This window comes from Rattus norvegicus, chromosome 2, assembly GCF_036323735.1.
Source record: "Rattus norvegicus strain BN/NHsdMcwi chromosome 2, GRCr8, whole genome shotgun sequence".
Classification (NCBI taxonomy): domain Eukaryota; kingdom Metazoa; phylum Chordata; class Mammalia; order Rodentia; family Muridae; genus Rattus; species Rattus norvegicus.
Genome location: NC_086020.1, coordinates 121,699,755 through 121,725,690, shown reverse-complemented (window position 1 = coordinate 121,725,690; position 25,936 = coordinate 121,699,755). Strand labels below are relative to the sequence as shown.

General features: G+C 39.5%; 1 protein-coding gene across 13 annotated transcripts in view; it reads right to left on the bottom strand.

Annotated features, from left to right (window-relative positions):
• The window catches only part of Bltp1 (bridge-like lipid transfer protein family member 1), a 216,622-nt gene that overhangs the window by 127,112 nt on the left and 63,574 nt on the right, over positions 1-25,936 (bottom strand). For 10 of the 13 annotated variants that reach the window (XM_039101992.2, XM_039101994.2, XM_039101997.2 and 7 more), the window contains exons 21-29: positions 25,214-25,441; positions 23,025-23,162; positions 11,192-11,371; positions 9,780-9,908; positions 7,057-7,176; positions 6,316-6,596; positions 5,344-5,594; positions 2,561-2,819; positions 325-1,162 (exon numbers count right to left, since the gene is read on the bottom strand). In XM_039101992.2, coding sequence (XP_038957920.1) covers positions 325-1,162; positions 2,561-2,819; positions 5,344-5,594; positions 6,316-6,596; positions 7,057-7,176; positions 9,780-9,908; positions 11,192-11,371; positions 23,025-23,162; positions 25,214-25,441 — 2,424 coding nt within the window. The remainder of the gene's footprint in view (positions 1-324; positions 1,163-2,560; positions 2,820-5,343; positions 5,595-6,315; positions 6,597-7,056; positions 7,177-9,779; positions 9,909-11,191; positions 11,372-23,024; positions 23,163-25,213; positions 25,442-25,936) is intronic. The other 3 variants (XM_039101993.2, XM_063281566.1, XM_039101999.2) reach the window with 2 other exon arrangements.

The following is a 25,936-nucleotide window of genomic DNA, read 5'->3' as shown; positions in this document are numbered from 1 at the left end:
GGCCATCTCTCTCTAGCCTCCAAAATCTTATTTGTAAGACACAGGAAATATGAACTCACAAAGGAGATTTGATCCTATTCTTAGGAACACTGGCAATATAGATCAGGCTACATAGTAATTTATTACATTAACACTGAAACCTTATGCCATCCTTGATATATTTAAATTTATAATATTTAGTAATAACCCTGTAATCTAATTGTATATGGAGTCACATACAACAGAAAGTTCAGAAGATCGATGAAGTGGCTCAGTAACTCTAAAAACAACTTAAAAATGGCTTTACTATATAAGTATGTTGATGGAAAATGATTTGATTTGTACCTTGAATGTTGGAACACAAAGCTGTTCAAATGATGAGGAACTTTCTTCACTGGTTGGTGTATCTAGGTCAAGGGGGCGATGCAATGAGGACTTGGAGGTTCTTTTGTTGGTAGGATGTTTAACTGACCAGTTGACTACCTGAAACTGAGTAAGGTAGGTCTGATAGCAGCTCATCACAGGCTGCTGAGACGTGACCTGCTCAGTGTCTCCTGTTTTCTCCCCTTCCACAATATACAGATGTTCTATGACTTCATCTTCACCACCCAGTGCAGAAACAAAGGAAGCCTGGGAAGGGTGAGTTTTGAATGGGAGAGTTCGGGGATCAGTAATGCCTTCTCCATGGACAGTAAGGGGCCCTTCTACACTGTGATATATGGAACCCCTACTGTAGTCGATCTGTTGCATTTGCTTTTTCTTCTTTTTTCTACCAGGATACGTTCCAGGGCCTTCATCACTGCTAATGGGCTCAAATTCTTCAGCTGCAGAGAAGTAGGCTTCACTATCAGCCATTGACATGCTGGAATCCATTGACCGATACTGATGGAATGAATTAGAGTCAGCTGATGGTGTGTAAGGGAATGAACCAAAACTTCTCCTCTGTTTTGGTGAGTCTAGTACGTTCTCATCACTCCGAGAGACATCACTACTGAACTGGACCCCAACTGTAACAGGCTGTTTGTCTCCATAAAAAGCGGCAGTGAGACTCTTAGTACTACCCAGGCGAGTGGAGCACACAGAGGCTTGCCGCTTCAGAGGAGATCTGAGAGGAGACTGTCCTACTGACTTATCTTGGGTGTTAGGAGACACAGGACTGGTTCCCGAGATTTCTGCAGGAATACTAAAAGAGAAGAAAACTATTTTCAGAACATCACATAATCTAAACATGAAGTACTTATAAAGTCAATTAAGTAATTTTGATCTTTTTACAAATAAAAGACTATCTAGAATTTTACAATATTAATTCAAAATAGTGAAACACTACAGCATGAGTTCATATCCCTCATAAAGCTACCAAAAAAACCAAACCAAAACAAAACAAAACAAAAAAAACCCAAACAAAAACATCGTAATCATTACAAACATCTGAAGAAATCCAGGATTATTTGCATATTTAAGGTTCTTTTCTCTTTCCACGTCTTCTGACGTTCATCCACCAATAGCGACTCAGGGTGTTTTACTGAGGAAAGGTAACCCCTCCTTCCCACTCCATCAGAGCTGCTCTCCTCTGCAGGTCACAATCCCTTTGGCGAGCCTCACCTCTAAAACATTTATATTACAACTCATAACAGTAGCACAATCAGTCATAAAGTAGCAATGAAAATAATTTTATGGTTGGGGGTCACCACAAGATGACATCCCTATTAAAGGGTCGAAGCTTTAAGGAAGGTTGGGAACCACTGCTCTAGAGAACTGTAACTAAAACAAACATTTTAACAACACTTAATTGAAGGTCTCCATGAAGCCTCCAAACAACAATATCATGGTTCCTAGGTTGAGGGACAAAGGCTTTGACTGTAGTTTTTACATTTAAAAGATTTGGCAATAGTGGTAATTAAACCAAATAACTATTAAGACTGGCTAGGGAAATTGCATAGAATAAATGGAAAAAGATTAGAACAGAATTCAGAAGACCATCACCTCTCAACAAATGTCAGGCTACAGGAAGTGGAAGAAAAAGAAGAAAAGCAGCGTGAAGGCAAAGTGAAGAGCCTGACACTAGACACAGAAGGCACAGCCAAGGAGGCGGAAGCAAAGTGTAAAGGGCACTGTGAGCAAGGGTGATTCAAAAGGGAGTGTCCAACTGTTATATGCTAGGAACAAAAAATATTAAATAAAGTAGGATGCATATGAATAGTAAAAAAATCACTAAATGGTAGGATGTGAACGATTTCCATTATAAATACATTTTTGAGGGGTTGGGGATTTAGCTCAATGGTAGAGCGATTGCTTAGGAAGCGCAAGGCCCTGGGTTCGGTCCCCAGCTCCGAAAAAAAGAACCAAAAATAAATAAATAAATAAATAAATACATTTTTGCATTTTCTAATATCTGCAAAAAATAAATAAAATTAATACACTTATTAATTTTATTTGTAAAGACACTGATATATCACTATATGTTCAGGTTCAAGGGAAAAATAATCTAAAATGAGCAAGTAAAAGGAAAGGTCTTGTGCTACTATTTCAAGTGAGTATAATCCAGTTACAACCTGGGTTTTAAGTCTAACTGAATACTGACCTGGCTTGGCCATCATCTCTTTTGGTACCACATAAGAATTCCTTCTGAACCGCGGGGCCGTCGGCAACAGAGGAGGGGCTTTCCTTCTCACCGGCCAGCAACGGCTGCGCCGCACTGGAGCTGCTGTTCTCCTCTGAGGAAGAGGATGAACTGTGAGACCGTAAGGGCACCTGCAGACTAAGGTGCTGAGTCTTCCTCTCTCCTTCTATTCCCACTGACTTGTTTTCCCATTCTTTCCTCTTCATACCGTTCACATTTCCTGAGCAAATAAAATGTCAGTTAAGTGACTGTAAACATTTTTGAAGGAATATATGAAAAACATGGCAATTTAATATAGCTACATTTTAAAGTATTGTACTTTAAAAAAATACAAGTATCTAACTTCACATAGTAACATGTTTTTATACACTATAAATGTATAAAAATTCTGGGTCGACAGTCTACAATGTGTAAACGTTTGCTTTTTCTTTTTTAATCTTTCATTTAAAGAATTTGAGAACTAAGGTATGTCAGTGGTAGAGAATGTGATCAGGATGTGGAAACCATCAGTTCAATCCCCAGCCCGTGTGTGCATGTATGAACACTTAGACACACAATTCCTATTTAACAGAAAACTGTAATATAAGAGCATCACACATTGCACTTGGATTACTTGTTTTAAACACTTTCTGCATTTTCTGTACAAATTGAATAGGATTAGGGATTTCATCATCTTCTCTTCATTGATATACTTCCAGTGTCTAGAACGACCTTAAACACAAAGTGATAAAGAGATGAATAAATAATAAATTCACAGCTAAAATGGATGGGCCTTTGTCAGTTTCATTAGAGCCCTTTGATATGATATGAAAACGAAGGAGCAGGCACTAAGAAATAGTGCCCCTTTTAGCCCCCAAAGCATAAAATTTGATCAATTTCCCCTCTCCTGCAACCTTCTCTGAACTACTTAAAAAAGGGACCCCTGCTGCTAAGCAGAAAACACATTCTTTAATGAAAATGCAGTTTCAGGTGGAATTCAAGGAGGGTAAAGATTCAGGGATTTAACAAAGCAAAGCAGAACAATGAAAGTTAAAAAAAAAAAAAAAAAAACAGGTTTGTTTGACTCACTTCCAGATGACAGGACTAAGTGAATCCTTAATTCTATCAGCACAACTGAGTTTACTTCATCCTAACACTACAGAGCTATACTCAGCTCCAGGAAGGCTCTACAGTAGGAAACTCACATACTGTGGGTGCTAACTGCAATCTCCCTACATATGAATCCAGGTAATTTAGTATCTACAACCTGCTCTCAAGAATCCCCAAGGAGATTAAATGCTGTGAAAATTGTAATTAGCCTTGCCCTCACTCTGTTCACATGTTGGAAATTGCTCTTCCCACTTTGTGCCATGCATAAACTCCCCCCGCAACACACACACACACACACACACACACACACACTCCTTGAGTCTGTGATAGTTAGGTTTCCTTCAATCTGCTGATCACAAACTCAAGAAGTTTCCATTATTAGCACTAACTGGGGAACACTAGAAAGAACATTAAAGTGCCTTTAGTAACCCATATCCACTTTGCTATATGACTTAGTACAACTTAATCTCAAAAATCCCTTCCCTGTAAAGCAAGGATAAATAAGAGTCAGTAACTCTAGAGGCACAGGAATTGTGATTTAAAGGCTAAGTGGCTACAGGGCAAGATCATGTTCCAAAAACACAAACAAACAACAGCGATAATTGCTCTCATGAGAGCTTGAGGAAGAAATGAAAAACAAACAAACACACACACACACACACACACACAAAACAGAGCTAACACTTTAAAATAAAGACTACCCATAAGATTATAAGAAGACAGCTATGTGCTAATATCTATTTTATTTTTTAAATCCCAAGAAATTTTAGTTACTTGTAAGTTTTATGTGATAGTAACATTTCTGAAATAAAATTTCCTTAAATGACACGTACATATTTTATATTCCCATTATACAAGGATTAAGCACTGTAGCCTCCCTGTCTCCTACAATAAAATTCTTAAGACTACTACTACCTTTTATTTTAAAAATCTACCAAAAGAAAAAAAAAGTAAGTTAGTATTTTTTTGAGAAACCTAAAAGGAAAATGCTAAATATTGATATCTTTGTATTTCATATGTATGGAAGGTACAAGTTTAAGCAGTAAACATTAAACTTAACTGTAGAAATACATAACTAAGAATCCCAAGGGGAAAGGTATTTCTGAAGTCTTTGGAGAAAAGGCAACACTTAAATCTCAATCTAAGACACTCAAAAAGTGACAGTTGCACTGCTATTTCAAACCAGTGTGCGACGCCATCTAGGACACACTCGGGGACGGCCACATCTCTCTTCATGACATGTGCGATTCTATTAGCAGGAAAACTGTCTTGGAAAATGAGTTGGTGACGTGGGGCATTATGCCATGTTGCTAGTGACAGGTTATTCTATAAAGGTAAATGGAGTGAGCTACAGGATCAGTCCCTGAGGGCACGCTTAGGCTAAGCTTTGCAGGGAAGCTGCTCCTATCCAGAGCAGTCTGAAGAGTACGCCTGCTGTGAGCCTGCGTCATGCCCTCCAAAGAAACACATTTATCTGACTTTAAGTTACCTGCAAAATGCATACACATTATTTTAGCCCCTATCTGCAACACTACTAAAAAAAAAAAAAACAAAAACAAAAAAAAAACAATTATACTAAAGAAAGTAACAGGGCTCTCAGAATGGCCCAGGGACAGGAGCAAGAGGTCAGCACCACACACAAGCCATTTGATTACCGTCTACAGTTTTGGGGACTTCTTTCGTAACAATCCACTCTCCAGGTTGCAGCAAAGACTGTCCGTAATACATGTCAGACTCCGCACTTGTGCTTGAAAATGCAGAGCTACTGGAAGGGGTCAGCTCTTCAAGTTTGAAAAAATCTAGGCCAGTTACTGTGCCACCAAAGAATCTGCAGCCACCAAGACAGCCACACTTGTTTCTACACCTCTTATTCTTCAAGGTATCATCTGGCCACAAAAACCACAACCTAAATAAAACACAAAATAAAACAAAAACAGCATAGAATAAAACTCTTTAGGAAAACCGGTAGATAGATAATCAATTATAATTCAATTGTGTATATATATCTATATCTAAGTACATATAGATATATATTAAAGTACACCCAAAAAACATTTAATATTGCAGTATATCTTTTAATCAATTACCATTCAAAACAAAAACACAGCTGTGCCAACAGCAAGAAAGATGGAGATAAGAATGGTAATGGCTGACAGCTGTCTTAACGGTACAGTCGTCCCTTAAAGGCTAAAGAAACCAGGAGCAGCTGCTGCTCATCCCTCAAATTTGAAGGCCTGCCAAAAGAGGTTCCTGCTGGACACAGTGACAGGACAGCTTCCTGGAGCAGCGGAGTGAGAGCAGGGAGCTTAGAGCGAATAATAGTGTATTATAAAATGTTGTCTGGAAACCGTAATTTGAAATGTTACCATTGTAAAATGCATAGCATAGATGTTAAAAACATTTAAAAAGGTTATTTCCAAAGGTACATCGTCACTACAGAACCTCAAATGATGGATTTACTTACAAGTATCAGGTTTCTTTACATTAACCAGGGTACAGAGAGGAACAGTCATTAAATCTTTATTTAAAATCTTCTTAATCTATCCCAACCGTATAATTTCCTGTAAAATTATCCAGCAATTTTCAATGGACACTGATACCACTACTCTGAAAAGGTTTTCACCCACCTTTTAGTTCTCGCATCGTGAGTTTCCAAGAAATGTCTTTGTGCTTCGTGTTTAGAATGGTGATCGGCAGCTAAGGCAACATCCACTGTGATAAGACCTAAATTGGCTGACCCAGCTTCCAGCCAGTAGGCTCTCCGCAGCACTGCTGGCTGAAGGCCAGTCCTGCAGGTACTTAACTGCTCGATGTACTGTCTCACTTCAAAGTCCTGGACTGCAGCACTTACTCCTTCCCCAACTGACTGATTGTGAAGGTTACAGTTTGCAACTCGAACTGCACCCATCTAAAGTGGAGTTGAAAAGGAAGCAAAGCTGTGATTCAGTATTTTTAAGTATCTTAGCAGAAACTACAGACACACAGACACACACACAGACACACACACAGACACACACACAGACACACACACAGACACACACACACACACACACACACACACACACACACACACACACACACACCAACTAAGTAAATCAGTGACTTCTAAAGAGCAGATGCAAGTAAGGAGCCCACAAAGGAACAAGAGAAGGCAGAGGATTGAAACCACAGGAACATGGCAGGTTTGATTTAACAAATAAAAACCCATAGAGCAGAAAGAAACCCATAGAGCCTCTTCTTCAAGAAAAGAGGCATGAGTATAAGGTAGGAATAGTCAATGAGATCACACAGTACAAAGGTTTCAGAATATAAAGAGTTACTTTAGTAAAAAGAAAATAAATTACCCTGGCTAAGAAACAAATGGTTACCTTTATATTTGTAGCACAACCATGTTCCACAATATAAATATCAGCTCCATCTACTGCTAAACGAGTCATGGTGTATTTTAAATCATCTGATGTTGGACAAGGCCCGGGAATACAACTCAACTAAAAATAAAAAAAAAGATAGTATAACTATTAATTCATTATTTTGGCATGTAGTTTAATCTCATTATTTAAGTAAAATTCTTAAGATATAATCATTTTTTATTCAATTGAATTTCACTTCTTTATAATAACTGAAATAATCAGAAATAACAATACACTAGAAACCTAGCCTTATGTAATCATGTACCAATTTAAAAATTAGCACATCTCTCAATGTCACTCTCTGAGTCTATTATATGTATATATGTCATATATACAGTATACAAACATATACAATATATATAACTTATTACCGAGACTCAAATATGGTCAAAGTAAATGGATGAAGTAAACATACCACAAACTTAATAGAAAGCTGTATACCACTTATAACCATGGGTCTGCTAGTATAGGATTTCCCTATGAAAATCACATGCACAGGCACACATTTGTCACATGTGCATGTTTTCATCCCATGCACGAGGAAATCAACTATAAATATTTTCAAATTTAGGATAATACACACAAACTTCATTTCATTTTGACTCTAAAGCTGATCTGCTAATGTTTGTGTTAAAAGAAAACAGACATATTCCCACTTCAGTGAACTTGAGGAAACAGAAGCCAAGAGTAAACATGCCTGGCCCAAGAACATGTGTAGCACATTAGTGACATAGGCACAAGAAGAAACAGTTGCTTTTCAGGACAATCAATGCCCTATACCAACGGATTTCCTGTAGGAAACATTAGAAGGGCTTGACAGATGGCTTGGCAGGTAAAAGCATTTGCCAATACAAGCTCTTAACATAAATTCAATCTCTAGAACTTACACAAAAGATGGAGAGAACTGAAGACATAAAGTTGTTCTCTGACCACCACACAAGTACTGAAGCACATGAGCACCCACATACCTGCCTCTCACACACACACACACACCACCACCACCACCACCACCACCACCACCACCACCACCAACAACAACAACAACAACAATTAAGTGTTTACAAAGGAGAGAAACAGAATAATGTGAACTGATGAAAGAGGCACACTTTTTATAGGACAAGGACTGACTGAAATAAAAACAAATTTCCCAAGGTATAAGATATTCTTTATCTGTACTAGTGCTAATGAATACACACATGTTAAAACTTATATTGTACAACTCAAAAAGAGTGGATATACCACATGTAAATTATACTGCAATGAACTTGATTAATAAAACCTTTAATGACATTTTCTGGGGCATTACTGCATTTTTAACATAAAATTCTAGCGATGTAACAAACAAATATGATTTAAATGGCAAAAGCATACAGGGAAGCACTGTTAGGGAATGAAAGGGTCAACTGTTACCATCTTACCTGCACATATCTACCATAATTTTCCTTGTATGAAACTGCCACGCATCCTCAGTTTTCTGAAGTGTGCATACTTAAAAACCTGAGCGACAATGGCCCACACTCATAGGGCATGTAGTGACAGTAGCATTAGCATTTAACACATGTCACTGTAAACAGTTTGTAGAGGCTCCTGTTATACTCCATGACCCTTGTGGAGGTACTAAAACAACCCTAACTTGGGGCAACGCAGTATTCTGAAAAGAACGTACAGTCTGTGGAGTCAAAAATCTGACAAATGCCAATACAGAAATTAAGTTTCAGGATGTGATGTGTTAGCATTCTGTCTAAGCCCTGGCCCACAGTTACCTGCAACAGCCAGGTTTGGTGCACCTGACACTGTAAGGGACTGCTTGCCCCTCCTGCTCTCTTGTTCCTCTCTGGCTCTTGCCTTCCTGCCCCCAACTCTCTCCCCATTCCCTCCCCACCCCCACCCTGTCTCTCCATGTGCCTATGGCCAGCCTCTACTCATCTTCTCTCCTCCTCCTCCTCCTCCTCTTCCTTTTCTTCTTCCTCCTCCTCCTCTTCCTCCTCCTCCTCCTCCTCTTCTTCTCTTCTTCTTCTTCTTCTTCTTCTTCTTCTTCTTCTTCTTCTTCTTCTTCTTCTTCTTCTTCTTCTTCTTCTTCTTCTTCTTCCTCTCTCTCTCTCTCTCTCTCTCTCTCTCTCTCTCTCTCTCTCTCTCTCTCTCCCTTTCTCTGCCCCTACTACCCTCTTACCTGGCTCCCCATGCCCTGAATACACTCTATTCTATAGGATATCAGCATGAGCCCGCTGAGGAACCCCTTCCCCATACCTCACCACACCTCCACAGAACATATCCCCCCTCTCTTTATCGTTTTATAAACACATCACTATGTGAATCAAGTTACATAGGCTTTATTGTGTAAATTTCTAAATCTATATATGCACAGCTAAATTACAAACGCATAGATAGTAGAATAGTGAGATAAGATAGGAATTTTAGGAGGTGTGGGGGGCGAAGATAGGAATTTTAACAAAATGTAAATTAATATAAAGTTCTTACATTATTTATATTTGTGAACTGTTTTCATACTGGCCTCATTTTAGATACAACCAAATAACTAAGAATTTACAAAATCATTAATTGAAAAAGTGAACTATTAACTTCATGGCTATATACATATTTGATTTAAAGCTAAGCTTCAATGTTTCATTTTTAAAACGGCATGAATGGTTATAGTATGGCCAGTACACCTGTCAACATACCTTGGATTCACAGAATCGGCGATCAATTCCATGTTGGCATATTACAACTGACTTTGGTCTTTCCAGTTCATACTCCCGACATACCACATGGAAAACAAATGTCTGCCCCCATTCCAAGAGACATGCCAGCTACAGGTAATAACAGTGTGACAACAGTATTAGCTTTCTAAACAAGTGACCAGTATTCAAAGGTTTAGGAAGTCTAACATGACTCGAAGTACTGGAAATTGTGTGACTGCTACTTAATAAATACTGGCTAACAGATGATGTTCTGCCTTGGTATCATTCATAAGCTTGTTGCTTTCCATTTGTGAATGTCAAAATACATTCTTAAAGAAAACTAATTCCAATTAAAAATTCCACTTCACCAACTTCTAAAGCAAATACTTTTTAAAATCATGGGTTAAACTTTTACTCTTCTAAAGCTAACTGGATCCACTGGATAGGTAAGTGCACAAAAAGGCACCTAAAATCCTCTAATAATTAATGATTAATTTTGAAAAATTTAGTTATCTATGATAATACTGAGTTACAATTAACTCAGTACTTTGAAGAGTAAAGCTTAAGTGAACAGAATAATTCAGATACTAAGATGCACACCACCATCCACCTTGATTTTATAATGCATTAGATACCCTTGATACCCTTGATTTTATAATGCATTAGAGTTGTTAACAATAAACACATTGAGAGACAGATACATATAATGTCATTCCAAATACATAATTTCAACAATTAAGATTATACACATTTTAGTTAACACAATAAACATAAAAGTACCTATGGATTAAAGTAATATGGTTCCACATATATAACATACAAGATGGAGAAAAACACAAGATGATAACTGTTCTGTAAGTAATATTATTAAAGCTGAATTAGTTGGTCTTCCAATATTGGAGCATCTTTTCCCCAAAAAACAAGCCTAAAATTCATGTATTATATGGAACTATGTATCAGTCAATCATATATGGCCTGGAAAAGTAAAAATTGACAATAGTTTTTCTGTTGCTAAATTCTGAGCATCAAGAATGGCTCCCGTTAGAACAGCATTACTAGGATGCAATAAACTTCAGGCTGGCTTACAGTGACTCTTTTTTTTTCTTTAAAGGTATTTACTTATTTATTCACATCTGGATTGCAGTGCCCTCTCCCTCCCTTCCTCCCAGTCTTGCCCTCACAAATCCCTCCCCTCATTTTACCCTCTGAGGAGAAGGGGAAGCCCAGCTTGGGCACCACCAACACCCACTCCCTCACCCCACCCCCACCCCAGGATATCAAGTTACAGAGAATGAGTGCATCCTCTCCCACTAGGGAAAGAGGATCCAGTGGCAAGCAAGAGACAGAGAGAAAGATGATAGGAGACAGTACTGTGAGAATAAACCTATGGGGATGGCGCTGGGAAACCCTACCTGTGGTGCGGTGACTTTAGCTGTAAGGCTTCCAGCCTGCACATCAATCAGCCATGCATATTCTAAGGAGTCACTTCCTAAGGGAAGACCTTCAGCCGAAAACATGGCGTGTGCTCTCAGCTGGAGACCTGACAAATTGATGTGACCTTCCCTGAGTACTTCATCCGTGGGGGGTCGCTGCTGAAAACAACAATAAGATGGTAAGAAGTCCAAGAAAACACACTTCAATTTCTAGAGGCTAATCCCCCATGGTTATGAACAATAAAATTATGCTGTCTGGAAAGTAAGACGTCAGAGTTTTTCTGCTTATATGGTACATGTGAGGCCTATCACAAGGAAAGATACTGAAGTATGCAGACCTCAGACTGGTAATGGCTGGTAACATGAATGAAAACAAGTTAGTGCTCTGACAGGGAATGGAAGGGGTCAATCTTGTAGGGAGGTTAGGAATCACACTGTTAAAATACTAAAACAAGAAAACTGAAAAAAGACTATAATAAATTAAGAAGGTAGGGAAAGAAATGGAGAACCAATACCCATACAGATTTTGAGGACTATTTTTACAAATGAAAGGATAATTTTATTTCATAGACTTACATATAAATTTACCAATAAAGTGCCTAAGACATATTATGTCCTAAAACAAAGTGTTCCTTGATACCGTGGCTCCACAGAGCATGATTAGGAATACATACAGGCCTGGAGATGTATCCTAGCCTAATGATCAAATGTATGCTTCGCATACATGAAACCCTGGGTTTGATCCCTACTAACACATACAGGCAGGAACACACTCACCCAGGTTGTTTTGGAAATGCCCTTAAACACACAGACATTTTCCCATCTTCTCTATTATTTCTGTCCATTTATTATTAGCTCCCATAAGAACCTCACACAGCCTCCCAACATGCACTTTTTATCTTTTTGTTCCCACTCTACCAACATTAGAACAGATCGGTCAAAAATGCAAACATGATCATAATCTTACTGCCAGACCCTATTATATGCTACCAAAGCACAGTGTATTTCTCCTCCTAGTACTTTTTAAACTTGAAATTATTTGTTTTAATTTCAATTTTCTCCCTATCATCTTCTCCACTAAAATCACTTAGGTAAGGACCACTGCTATTTTGTTCACCAAGAATGTCACTTTACCTAACATTGTGACAAAAAAAGTGGAAACTATTAACTAGCTAGAAAAATTTGTTCTGTTGAGCCTTCAACAGAACAATCATTATTAGGATAGTTCAGAGATATTTAGTAAGCTGTACTACTATGGTCTTTCTTTCTGTGTATGTGTATAGGCCCTATCATGAGGTTACTTGTCCCTGCCTTGAAATTCATTTATGAGAATGCACTTTTTAAAACATTCTTTGAAGATAAGGACTAAATCCATAAGAAGTTTTGTAAAGAAAACTTCAAATTATAACTGAAATAACTCTAGAAACTCTTCTACAATTTTAATTTTATACGAAATGTATGATTTTACATAATTTACCGATTCTCTATGCCTTAACTCTTTTTATTAGAAAGAATGTAGAAAATAGTTAATAAGTCTCTTCTGAAAAAAGTCATAATTTTCAACTTATCTGATTCATCAAAATGAGTACTATACTTTGAATGTTATGCCTTGCATCATACTGTATCAAGTTGAATTGTAGCTCCTAAAAAATAGGTTCGGTCCTAAAACCTATGCATATGACATTTTGAAATACAGTTTTTCAGGCATAATCACTTTAAGATAAGGTTGTGGTAAGTTAGAATGGACTCTAATATCGCCGGTGTTCATATAGGAAGAGAAAATTAGGACAAAAAGCTACACAGAGAGGATATCATTGAGAACTGAGGCAGATCTGCTGAAAACTCCCAGCAAGGAAGAAAGCTGGGAAGTGTCTTCAGCCACTAGCATCTGACCACTGTGAACACCCAGAGCTGTCAGAGGATAAATGTCTTGCTATTTAGCAACACAGTCTATGGACTTTATTAGGATAGCTTCAGGCAGCCAATACAGATCAGCAGTGACCATGAAGTAAACAGTGTTGTCACTTCATAATCGTACACAGCAGCCAACCCTTGCCTTCACACCCTTTACTTAGAGCACCTGGGTAAGAGTGATGCTCCCAGGAGGCCTAGTGGCTCACTGTCCCTTGGGAGGGGTCACCCTGTGAAGCTTCCTACGACAAAAGCACACTAAACAGTGTAGGCCAATGAACAAATGCTTTCTTACTCTAACAGAATGTCAGCAAGGTAAACAGGTAAGCAAATTTGTGGAGTATGAACACGGCCCCCTTGTGTTTGGGAAGAAATATGAAATTCAAATAACCTAGGAAACAAAACACCAACAAGTTCTACAACTATCTTCAAATCTCCTTCCCATGAATTATTTTTCTAATTCTCCAAATTTCATCTCTCTATAAACCATAAACTTCAATAATATGAATAGATGTAAAATTCCATAATGAACTCAACAAAATGCTTTTATTTTAAATCTAGTAAAGCCTTTTGTGAATGTGGCAATTAAAAGTTGAAGCCTGATTTTGGAATCCAAAGAAACTAGAAATCCACCTAAGATTCTCAGAATTCACCCATAAGAAAATAATTTCCCCTTTATTAATATCAAGGCTTTAAAAAAAGAGTTTTCCTTTCCCCTTTCCTCCCCTTCCCTTCCCTTCTCACATACACTTATCCCAGAATACAAATCAGCTGTAGCAACTCACTAATTACAGAAAGGAGGTCCAATTTCTCTCAAGTTCTATGACAAATTAAAGCTTTATGCAAATGAGGTTCTACGGTGACAGTTCTGCCTCTTCCTGATAGTGTGACATACATACAATAAAACGATGCTGAACTATGAACACACACACACACACACGATGCATATCGTGTACAACCTGAATCTAAACTGTAACTATATAAAAGTCTTATAGTTTAAAAGAATTTAGGTGGAGTGGTATATTAAAAAGCCTTCCCTAAAATTTTTGTTATTTCCTAAAATTCTTTAATTATCTCAAACTGAATGTTTAAGAAAGAAAAATAAGAACATTATCTAGCACCAATTACTGATTTCAACTATTATGATCTCAGCTATATCAGATATACAAATACAAAAAATAAAATTCTACAAATAAGTGGAAACTTAATGCAGTGGAAATTCGTGGAATCTGTAAGGGTAACCCTAGAGAGGGAATCTGGGAGGTCCTCTAGCTTCAGAGGACACAGAGTCTGAACTGGCCATCTTTTGTAATTCACGCAAGGCTTCTGTTGATGGGACTGGGTTACCTTCAGTTGTACTGTTGGCCAAAGGCATCCCATGGAGATCCTGAAACCCAGGCTGATGCTAGGACAGAAGGTCACTATCTGAAAACTGACAGGAGCCCCACTGATGAGGACAACATCCATGCAGCTTAATGTAGAGAGGTAGAGCTGGTATAAGCACTGAGCCTACATTCGAGACTCTTTGGCACAAGAAGATACTCTACATGTTATGGAAAGAGAAACCTAGACACCAACCCAACCACAAAAGATGTGCTGCAAAATGTGCTGGGACACTGGTGGCACAGAACTTGTAGGAGTGACCAACCAATGTTTGGTTTTACTTTAGGCGCATGCCATGAGAGAGCCCAAGCCCTACACTGCCCACCTAGGGTAGAAACCAATACGACTGGAAAAAAAAAATAATGAAATTATTACTAATGACAGCCTGCTATCTTCATAGCTTCATAGATTGGTGCCTTGTCCAGTCACCATCAGAGAGGCTTGCTGCAGTAGCAGATAGGACCCACAGCCAAACACTATACAGATAGAGAATCTAAATTGTAGGGCTCCATTGGGTCCCTCCCTTTGGTGATCAGGGAAACCCTCCTTAGAAGAGAGGGAGGAAAGTGTAGGATTCAGAGGGGATGGAGAACACCAAAAGAAAATGGCCCACTGAATCAACTAAGCAGGTTTCAGATGGGCTCATATGAGACTGAAGTGGCAAAAATGGGGCTTGCATGGGTCTGCATCAGGTCCTCCAAGTGTATTTTATGGCTATTAGCTTGGTGTTTTTTGTGGGACTCCTAACTGTGGGAAGAGGTATTTCTCCGACTCATTTGCCTCCTCTTAGAGCTCTCTTCCTCCTTTTGGGTTTCCTTGTCCAGCCTCTATAGGAGGGCTTTTGCTTTTCTTATTCTACCCTGTTTTGTCCTTTTGGCTGTTGTTTCTTGGAGGCCTTTCTTTTTCTGAAGACAAAATGGATGGGGAGTGGATTTGGGATGGACTAGAGGGAGCTGGGAGGAGTGAAGGAGGGAAACTGTGGTCAGGAAATGTTGTATGAAAGAAAATGTATTTTCTTTTTTTTTTTTTTTTTTTAAGTTTTCCTTCCAATATTTTTTTTATTTTTTTTTATTTTTTATTTTTTTATTTTTTTTATTATCTTGAGTATTTCTTATATACATTTCAAGTGTTATTCCCTTTCCCGGTTTCCGGACAGACATCACCCTCCCCCCTCCCCTTCCTTGTGGGTGTTCCCCTCCCAAACCTCCCCCCATTGCCACCCTCCCCGCATAGTCTAGTTCACTGGGGGTTCAGTCTTAGCAGGACCCAGGGCTTCCCCTTCCACTGGTGCTCTTACTAGGATATTCATTGCTACCTATGGGGACAGAGTCCAGGGTCAGTCCATGTATAGTCTTTAGGTAGTGGCTTAGTCCCTGGAAGCTCTGGTTGCTTGACATTGTTGTACTTTTGGGGTCTCGAGCACCTTCAAGCTCATCCAGTTCTTTCTCTGATTCCTTCAACGGGGGACCTATTCTCAGTTCAGTGGTTTGCTGCTGGCATTCGCCTCTGTATTTGCTGTATTCTGGCTGTGTCTCTCAGGAGCGATCTACATCCGGCTCCTGTCGGTCTGCACTTCTTTGCTTCATCCATCTTGTCTAATTGGGTGGCTGTATATGTATGGGCCACCTGTGGGGCAGTCTCTGAATGGGTGTTCCTTCAGTCTCTGTTTTAATCTTTGCCTCTCCCTTCCCTGCCAAGGGAATTCTTTTTCCTCATTTAAAGAAGGAGTGAAGCATTCACATTTTGATCATCCGTCTTGAGTTTCGTTTGTTCTAGGGATCTAGGGTAATTCAAGCATTTGGGCTAATAGCCACTTATCAATGAGTGCATACCATGTATGTCTTTCTGTGATTGGGTTAGCTCACTCAGGATGATATTTTCCAGTTCCAACCATTTGCCTACGAATTTCATAAACTCGTTGTTTTTGATAGCTGAGTAATATTCCATTGTGTAGATGTACCACATTTTCTGTATCCATTCCTCTATTGAAGGGCATCTGGGTTCTTTCCAGTTTCTGGCTATTATAAATAAGGCTGCGATGAACATAGTGGAGCACGTGTCTCTTTTATATGTTGAGGCATCTTTTGGGTATATGCCCAAGAGAGGTATGGCTGGATCCTCAGGCAGTTCAATGTCCAATTTTCTGAGGAACCTCCAGACTGATTTCCAGAATGGTTTTACCAGTCTGCAATCCCACCAACAATGGAGGAGTGTTCCTCTTTCTCCACATCCTCGCCAGCATCTGCTGTCACCTGAGTTTTTGATCTTAGCCATTCTAACTGGTGTGAGGTGAAATCTCAGGGTTGTTTTGATTTGCATTTCCCTTATGACTAAAGATGTTGAACATTTCTTTAGGTGTTTCTCAGCCATTCGGCATTCCTCAGCTGTGAATTCTTTGTTCAGCTCTGAACCCCATTTTTTAATAGGGTTATTTGTTTCCCTGCGGTCTAACTTCTTGAGTTCTTTGTATATTTTGGATATAAGGCCTCTATCTGTTATAGGATTGGTAAAGATCTTTTCCCAATCTGTTGGTTGTCGTTTGGTCCTAACCACAGTGTCCTTTGCCTTACAGAAGCTTTGCAGTTTTATGAGATCCCATTTGTCGATTCTTGATCTTAGAGCATAAGCCATTGGTGTTTTGTTCAGGAAATTTTTTCCAGTGCCCATGTGTTCCAGATGCTTCCCTAGTTTTTCTTCTATTAGTTTGAGTGTGTCTGGTTTGATGTGGAGGTCCTTGATCCACTTGGACTTAAGCTTTGTACAGGGTGATAAGCATGGATCGATCTGCATTCTTCTACATGTTGCCCTCCAGTTGAACCAGCACCATTTGCTGAAAATGCTATCTTTTTTCCATTGGATGGTTTTGGCTCCTTTGTCAAAAATCAAGTGACCATAGGTGTGTGGGTTCATTTCTGGGTCTTCAATTCTATTCCATTGGTCTATCTGTCTGTCTCTGTACCAATACCATGCAGTTTTTATCACTATTGCTCTGTAATACTGCTTGAGTTCAGGGATAGTGATTCCCCCTGAAGTCCTCTTATTGTTGAGGATAGCTTTAGCTATCCTGGGTTTTTTGTTATTCCAGATGAATTTGCAAATTGTTCTGTCTAACTCTTTGAAGAATTGGATTGGTATTTTGATGGGGATTGCATTGAATCTGTAGATTGCTTTTGGTAAAATGGCCATTTTTACTATATTAATCCTGCCAATCCATGAGCATGGGAGATCTTTCCATCTTCTGAGGTCTTCTTCAATTTCTTTCCTCAGTGTCTTGAAGTTCTTATTGTACAGATCTTTTACTTGCTTGGTTAAAGTCACACCGAGGTACTTTATATTATTTGGGTCTATTATGAAGGGTGTCGTTTCCCTAATTTCTTTCTCGGCTTGTTTCTCTTTTGTATAGAGGAAGGCAACTGATTTATTTGAGTTAATTTTATACCCAGCCACTTTGCTGAAGTTGTTTATCAGCTTTAGTAGTTCTCTGGTGGAACTTTTGGGATCACTTAAATATACTATCATGTCGTCTGCAAATAGTGATATTTTGACCTCTTCTTTTCCGATCTGTATCCCCTTGATCTCCTTTTGTTGTCTGATTGCTCTGGCTAGAACTTCAAGAACTATATTGAATAAGTAGGGAGAGAGTGGGCAGCCTTGTCTAGTCCCTGATTTTAGTGGGATTGCTTCAAGTTTCTCTCCATTTAGTTTAATGTTAGCAACTGGTTTGCTGTATATGGCTTTTACTATGTTTAGGTATGGGCCTTGAATACCTATTCTTTCCAGGACTTTTATCATGAAGGGGTGTTGAATTTTGTCAAATGCTTTCTCAGCATCTAATGAAATGATCATGTGGTTCTGTTCTTTCAGTTTGTTTATATGATGGATCACGTTGATGGTTTTCCTTATATTAAACCATCCCTGCATGCCTGGGATGAAGCCTACTTGATCATGGTGGATGATTGTTTTGATGTGCTCTTGAATTCGGTTTGCCAGAATTTTATTGAGTATTTTTGCGTCGATATTCATAAGGGAAATTGGTCTGAAGTTCTCTTTCTTTGTTGGGTCTTTGTGTGGTTTAGGTATAAGAGTAATTGTGGCTTCATAGAAGGAATTCGGTAGGGCTCCATTGGTTTCAATTTTGTGGAATAGTTTGGATAATATTGGTATAAGGTCTTCTATGAAGGTTTGATAGAATTCTGCACTAAACCCGTCTGGACCTGGGCTCTTTTTGGTTGGGAGACCTTTAATGACTGCTTCTATTTCCTTAGGAGTTATGGGGTTGTTTAACTGGTTTATCTGTTCCTGATTTAACTTCGATACCTGGTATCTGTCTAGGAAATTGTCCATTTCCTGAAGATTTTCAAGTTTTGTTGAATATAGGTTTTTATAGTAAGATCTGATGATTTTTTGAATTTCCTCTGAATCTGTAGTTATGTCTCCCTTTTCATTTCTGATTTTGTTAATTTGGACGCACTCTCTGTGTCCTCTCGTTAGTCTGGCTAAGGGTTTATCTATCTTGTTGATTTTCTCAAAGAACCAACTTTTGGTTCTGTTGATTCTTTCTATGGTCCTTTTTGTTTCTACTTGGTTGATTTCAGCTCTGAGTTTGATTATTTCTTGCCTTCTACTCCTCCTGGGTGTATTTGCTTCTTTTTGTTCTAGAGCTTTTAGGTGTGCTGTCAAGCTGCTGACATATGCTCTTTCCTGTTTCTTTCTGCAGGCACTCAGCGCTATGAGTTTTCCTCTTAGCACAGCTTTCATTGTGTCCCATAAGTTTGGGTATGTTGTACCTTCATTTTCATTAAATTCTAAAAAGTTTTTAATTTCTTTCTTTATTTCTTCCTTGACCAGGTTATCATTGAGTAGAGCATTGTTCAATTTCCACGTATATGTGGGCATTCTTCCCTTATTGTTATTGAAGACCAGTTTTAGGCCGTGGTGGTCCGATAGCACGCATGGGATTATTTCTATCTTTCTGTACCTGTTGAGGCCCGTTTTTTGACCAATTATATGGTCAATATTGGAGAAAGTACCATGAGGAGCTGAGAAGAAGGTATATCCTTTTGCTTTAGGATAGAATGTTCTATAAATATCCGTTAAGTCCATTTGGCTCATGACTTCTCTTAGTCTGTCTACATCTCTGTTTAATTTCTGTTTCCATGATCTGTCCATTGATGAGAGTGGGGTGTTGAAATCTCCCACTATTATTGTGTGAGGTGCAATGTGTGTTTTGAGCTTTAGTAAGGTTTCTTTTACATATGTAGGTGCCCTTTTATTTGGGGCATAGATATTTAGGATTGAGAGTTCATCTTGGTGGATTTTTCCTTTGATGAATATGAAGTGTCCTTCCTTATCTTTTTTGATGACTTTTAGTTGAAAATTGATTTTATTTGATATTAGAATGGCTACTCCAGCTTGCTTCTTCTGACCATTTGCTTGGAAAATTGTTTTCCAGCCTTTCACTCTGAGGTAATGTCTGTCTTTGTCTCTGAGGTGTGTTTCCTGTAGGCAGCAGAATGCAGGGTCCTCGTTGCGTATCCAGTTTGTTAATCTATGTCTTTTTATTGGGGAGTTGAGGCCATTGATATTGATAGATATTAAGGAATAGTGATTATTGCTTCCCGTTATATTCATATTTGGAAGTGAGGTTATGTTTGTGTGCTTTCATTCTCTTTGTTTTGTTGCCAAGATGATTAGTTTCTTGCTTCTAGGGTATAGCTTGCCTCCTTATGTTGGGCTTTACCCTTTATTATCCTTTGTAGTGCTGGACTTGTAGAAAGATATTGTGTAAATTTGGTTTTGTCATGGAATATCTTGGTTTCTCCATCTATGTTAATTGAGAGTTTTGCAGGATACAGTAACCTGGGCTGGCATTTGTGTTCTCTTAGGGTCTGTATGACATCTGTCCAGGATCTTCTGGCCTTCATAGTTTCTGGCGAAAAGTCTGGTGTGATTCTGATAGGTCTCCCTTTATATGTTACTTGACCTTTTTCCCTTACTGCTTTTAATATTCTTTCTTTATTTTGTGCGTTTGGTGTTTTGACAATTATGTGACGGGAGGTGTTTCTTTTCTGGTCCAATCTATTTGGAGTTCTGTAGGCTTCTTGTATGCCTATGGGTATCTCTTTTTTTAGGTTAGGGAAGTTTTCTTCTATGATTTTGTTGAAGATATTTACTGGTCCTTTGAGCTGGGAGTCTTCACTCTCTTCTATACCTATTATCCTTAGGTTTGATCTTCTCATTGAGTCCTGGATTTCCTGTATGTTTTGGACCAGTAGCTTTTTCTGCTTTACATTATCTTTGACAGTTGAGTCAATGATTTCTATGGAATCTTCTGCTCCTGAGATTCTCTCTTCCATCTCTTGTATTCTGTTGGTGAAGCTTGTATCTACAGCTCCTTGTCTTTTCTTTTGATTTTCTATGTCCAGGGTTGTTTCCATGTGTTCTTTCTTGATTGCTTCTATTTCCATTTTTAATTCCTTCAACTGTTTGATTGTGTTTTCCTGGAATTCTTTCAGGGATTTTTGTGTCTCCTCTCTATGGGCTTCTACTTGTTTATTTATGTTTTCCTGGAATTCTTTCAGGGATTTTTGCGATTCCTCTCTGTAGGCTTCTACTTGTTCTCTAAGGGAGTTCTTTATGTCTTTCTTGAAGTCCTCCAGCATCATGATCAAATATGATTTTGAAACTAGGTCTTGCTTTTCTGGTGTGTTTGGATATTCCGTGTTTGCTTTGGTGGGAGAATTGGGCTCCGATGATGCCATGTAGTCTTGGTTTCTGTTGCTTGGGTTCCTGCGCTTGCCTCTCGCCATCAGATTATCTCTAGTGTTACTTTGTTCTGCTATTTCTGACAGTGGCTAGACTGTCCTATAACCTGTGTGTCAGGAGTGCTGTAGACCTGTTTTCCTGTTTTCTCTCAGCCAGTTATGGGGACAGAGTGTTCTGCTTTCGGGCGTGTAGTTTTTCCTCTCTACAGGTCTTCAGCTGTTCCTGTGGGCCTGTGTCTTGAGTTCACCAGGCAGGTCTCTTGCAGGGGAAAAGCTGGTCCTACCTGTGGCTCCAAGGCTCAAGTTTGCTCGTGGGGCACTGCCCAAGTCCTCTCCGCTGTGGCAGCAACCGGGAAAATCCGCGCCGCTCCTTCCGGGAGCCTCCGTGCACCAGGGTTTCAGATGACGTCTGGTGTTTTCATCTGGCGCCTGGATGTGCACAGAGTGCAGTCTCCTCTGGCTTCCCAGGCGTGTCCGCCTGTCTGAAGGTTCAGCTCTCCCTCCCTCGGGATTTGGGTGCAGAGAACTGTTTATCCGGTCTGTTTCCTTCAGGTTCCGGCAGTGTCTCAGGCGCAGGGGTCCTGCCGCTCCCGGGCCCTCCCCTACGGGAACCCAGAGGCCTTATACAGTTGCCTCTTGGGCCAGGGATGTGGGCAGGGGTGGGCAGTGTTGGTGGTCTCCTCCGCTCTGCAGCCTCAGGAGTGCCCACTTGATCAGGCGGTGAGGTCTCTCTCCCACGGGGTTTGGGAGCAGAGAGCTGCTGCGGTCCGGGCAAGAAAATGTATTTTCAATAAAGAAAAAAGCTTTTTTCAACTTAAAAATAAAATAAATAAAATTACAATAAAATACAAACTTGCCATAGATGTGGGTTCATGTCTAGAATCCCAGCACTCAGGAGACTGAGAGGCAGAAGATTACAAGTTCAAAGCAAGCCTGGATCCTTAGAATACCACTGGCTCTCACAAATAAAAATATAATCAGCTGTGGTTAAAACAAAAAGTAAAAATGGCCATCCTTTAAAAAAAAAAATGATCAGTTACCACACATGATCCATTATAAGTGACTGTGTACTAATGGTTTGGAGATGTGCATTTTCATTTTTATGTGTTTGCCTTACACTAAACTCCACTTGTATTTTGACATCACACACACTTGTAGTAACAGGTTCCAATAAAAGCTGTTTGACATTTAATAAATAATTGTAGTACCAATCTACCCAGGATTAAAATAAATCATTTGGTTAGAGTCACTAGTTCTCTTCCAGAGTCCCAGAAAGTATGATGAGGGAATTTTCAATATATTATCTAAGTATATTAGGTGACTGAGAATTAAATCATTGAACATGTGCGTTTTATGGTACTGGTTAACAGAAATCATTCCCTTCTATAAACATCAGAAAGTCATGAACTATTTCATTCCATTTCTAAAAGCAAAAAACCAGTAAAACATAATTAGGATGACATGAGGACTAGCACAAACGAAAAAAGATTAACTCTACAGACAGCTCTTATATATCTACATATATACAAAGCCTCTACAGTGGAAGTAAAAGTCTATTTTAAAAAAGAACCATGGGGCTGGGGATTTAGCTCAGTGGTAGAGCGCTTGCCTAGTAATCGCAAGGTCCTGGGTTCGGTCCCCAGCTCCGGAAAAAAAGAAAAGAAAAAAAAAAAAAAAAAGAACCACGTATGGAAGCTAGCACTATTTTAACCATCATATATATTAACAATAAATATCTTAAATGTTTACCATACCTGATAATTATCACTGACAAACACATTCAGGGGTGACAGGACAAGCTGCAGCATGGTCTCCCTGAATCCTTTTTTCATTTCAAAACAAAGTCTTTCCAAGAACGCTGCAGGGCACTCAGGACCATCCGTCGTTCCATGCTGGAGTTACACAGAACGTCAAAGCAAAAGTTCAGACACGACAATCATGAGTAAGAGATTTTGAATCTTCAAAGGGAATAGTAGCGCACTCTGACCAAATGAACTATTCTCTCCGCCTTTTAACAACGTAAGGACTAGAGGTGACTCCTGCTACACAACCATGATATATATGGCCTGAAGTCAGACTGCAACACAGTGCCCTGGAGTCCCCTCCCCTGTGTGGTTCTGAAGCTCCTGGCTTCTTGGCTCAGGCCAGGTCAGTCGCAACAGGCTCAAGGACAAGCGTCAAAGTGAAGCAGAACTGAACTAAATCCTAAATCCAAACCTGTAACACAATTCAGCTTCCAAGGTCAAACCTGAATGTCTTTCTTCTTTTCTTTTTTCCAGAATGCCCCAAACTGGTTCGTGGTCTCATGATAAAAGTTAAAAAAACAAAAGGAGGTGAGGATGTGGAGCAAGGGGGACACTCCTCCATTGCTGGTGGGAGATCAAACTTGTACAACCACTTTGGAAATCAATTTGGTGGTTTCTCAGAAAACTGGGCATATATCCAAAGGTGCTCCATCATCCCACAAAGTTATTCACTCAACTATGTTCATAAAACTTTATTTGTAATAGATAGAAACTGGAAATAATTTAGATGTCTCTCAACTGAAGAATGGATAAAGAATGTGGTACATCTACACAATCAAATGCTACCTACTATTACAAACAGGACATCATGAAATTTGCAGGCAAATGGAACAAGAAAATATCAACCTGAGTGAGGTAACCCAGTCCCAAAATGACATGCACGGTATGAATTCACTTATAAGTGGATATTAACCATAAACTACAGGATGCCTATGCTATACTCCATAGAACAAAGGAGGCTGGACAGGAAAGAGGGCACAAGCAAGGATGCTTGAGTCTCACTTGAAAGGGAGAATAGAATGGTCATGGAAGGCAGATGGAGGAAGGGAACTGGGTGGGAGAGATCAGGAAGGGAAGTTGGGGGTTTCAGAGTAGGGTATAGGAAGGGGCAGGGAGTATAGCCGGATGACCATGAGAATGAATGGAAATCTGCAACTGATGGAGCGGGGTACTGGTAGGGGGGTATCTCCAGGAAGAGATGGAGACCTAGGATAGGTGAACCATCTAAGAATCAACGTAGGTATCTTTAGCTGTGACTCACAGCATTGTGGTTATAGAGCCTGGGGAGTCTGCCTCCTGTGGCTGGGCAGGAAGCCAGTGGAGCAATAGGGATACCAACCCTCCCACAAAAATTTCAACACAAAACTTATCCTGTCTACAAGAAATGCAGGGACTGTGGATGGAACAGAGACTAAGGGAATGGCCAACCAATAACAGGGCCAACTTGAGATTCATGCCATAGACAAATACGAAATACTCTGTCATGCTCGCAGACAGGAGTATAACATTGTCTTCTGAGAAGCTCCACCCACCAATTACCTACACATATGCAAACACCCACAGCCAAACAGTAGATAGAGCTTGGGGACTCTGATGAAACCATAGGAGGAAGAACTGTAGGCCCCAAAGACCAACAGAATGAACTAACCTCATCCCTTGGGGCTCTCAGAAACTGAACCACCAACCAAAGAATGTACACAGGCTTGACCTAGGCCTCCCTGCACATATGTAGCAGATATGGAGCTTGGTCTTCAAGTGGGTCTGGAACAACTGGAGCTGGAGTTTTTCCTGTCTGTGGGATATGTTCTTCTAGCTGGGCTGCCTTGTCTGGCCCCAAGAGAGGAAGTGAGAGGAAGTGCCTAGACTCACAGAGCCTTGAAGTATAAGGATGGTGAGATACGGGGTGGGGGTGGGGGGTAGTGGAAGGTCGTGGGGGAGGTATCAACCCACTCAGAAGAGAAGGGGAAGGGTGAATGGGGGAAGAATTGTGGGAAGCGGTGACCAGGAGGGGAGCAGTGAGTAAATTAAATAAGTAAAAAGTAAACTAAAAAAATAAATTAAAAAAAAAGAAAATATAAAATTCTAGATACACAGCTTCCTATGTTAGACAGGTATCATAATACAGATACCACACTTACCACAGGAAGGCGCCCATGAACCTTATACAAATTAACAAGTACAGTAATATCCCAGGGCCGCAAAGCGAGTGGATGGATTGACTTGGCTGAACTTTCATTTTCCCTTTTGTCACTGTCCATTCCTACAGCGGTCCACCCAGAACTGGAGGATGTTGACAGTGACAGAACGGGGCTTGAAATGACCTCTTCAAAGTCCATGTACATGTCATCTTCTCCAAAGTAGTTTTCCTGTCAGCATTTAAACAAGCTACCATTAATGAGGGATGAGTCTCTGAGCCCTACATTATAAAATATGCATCTCGCTAAACTGCTGTATTTAACTAAAAGCATCAGGTCTACTTAAGTCATATGAAAAAGTGCATTTCTCTTAGTAAATAAATATTCTGCACTAAAATATGCAACATAGTAAAGCTCCTAGACAAGTTACAAAAATGTAGGTCTTCAAAGGTACCTCTGAAGGTCTGAAGAGCTCAATAGTTTTCAGTCTCTGCTTCTCAAAATTCTGAGATAATCCCAGAGAAAGGTTCTGAGCAAAGAGATCCAATCACTGAGAACTAACTTGGCTAAGTCCGATTACATAAATATATGATTATATAGTCAGCTAAAATTTGTCCCAGAAATGTTCAACAGCCTTAGCTTTAGTTTATATTACTAAGGAAGCAGAGTATAACTTACTAACAATTATCAACTTTCTTTTCACATACTTCATTGATCTTTATTCTA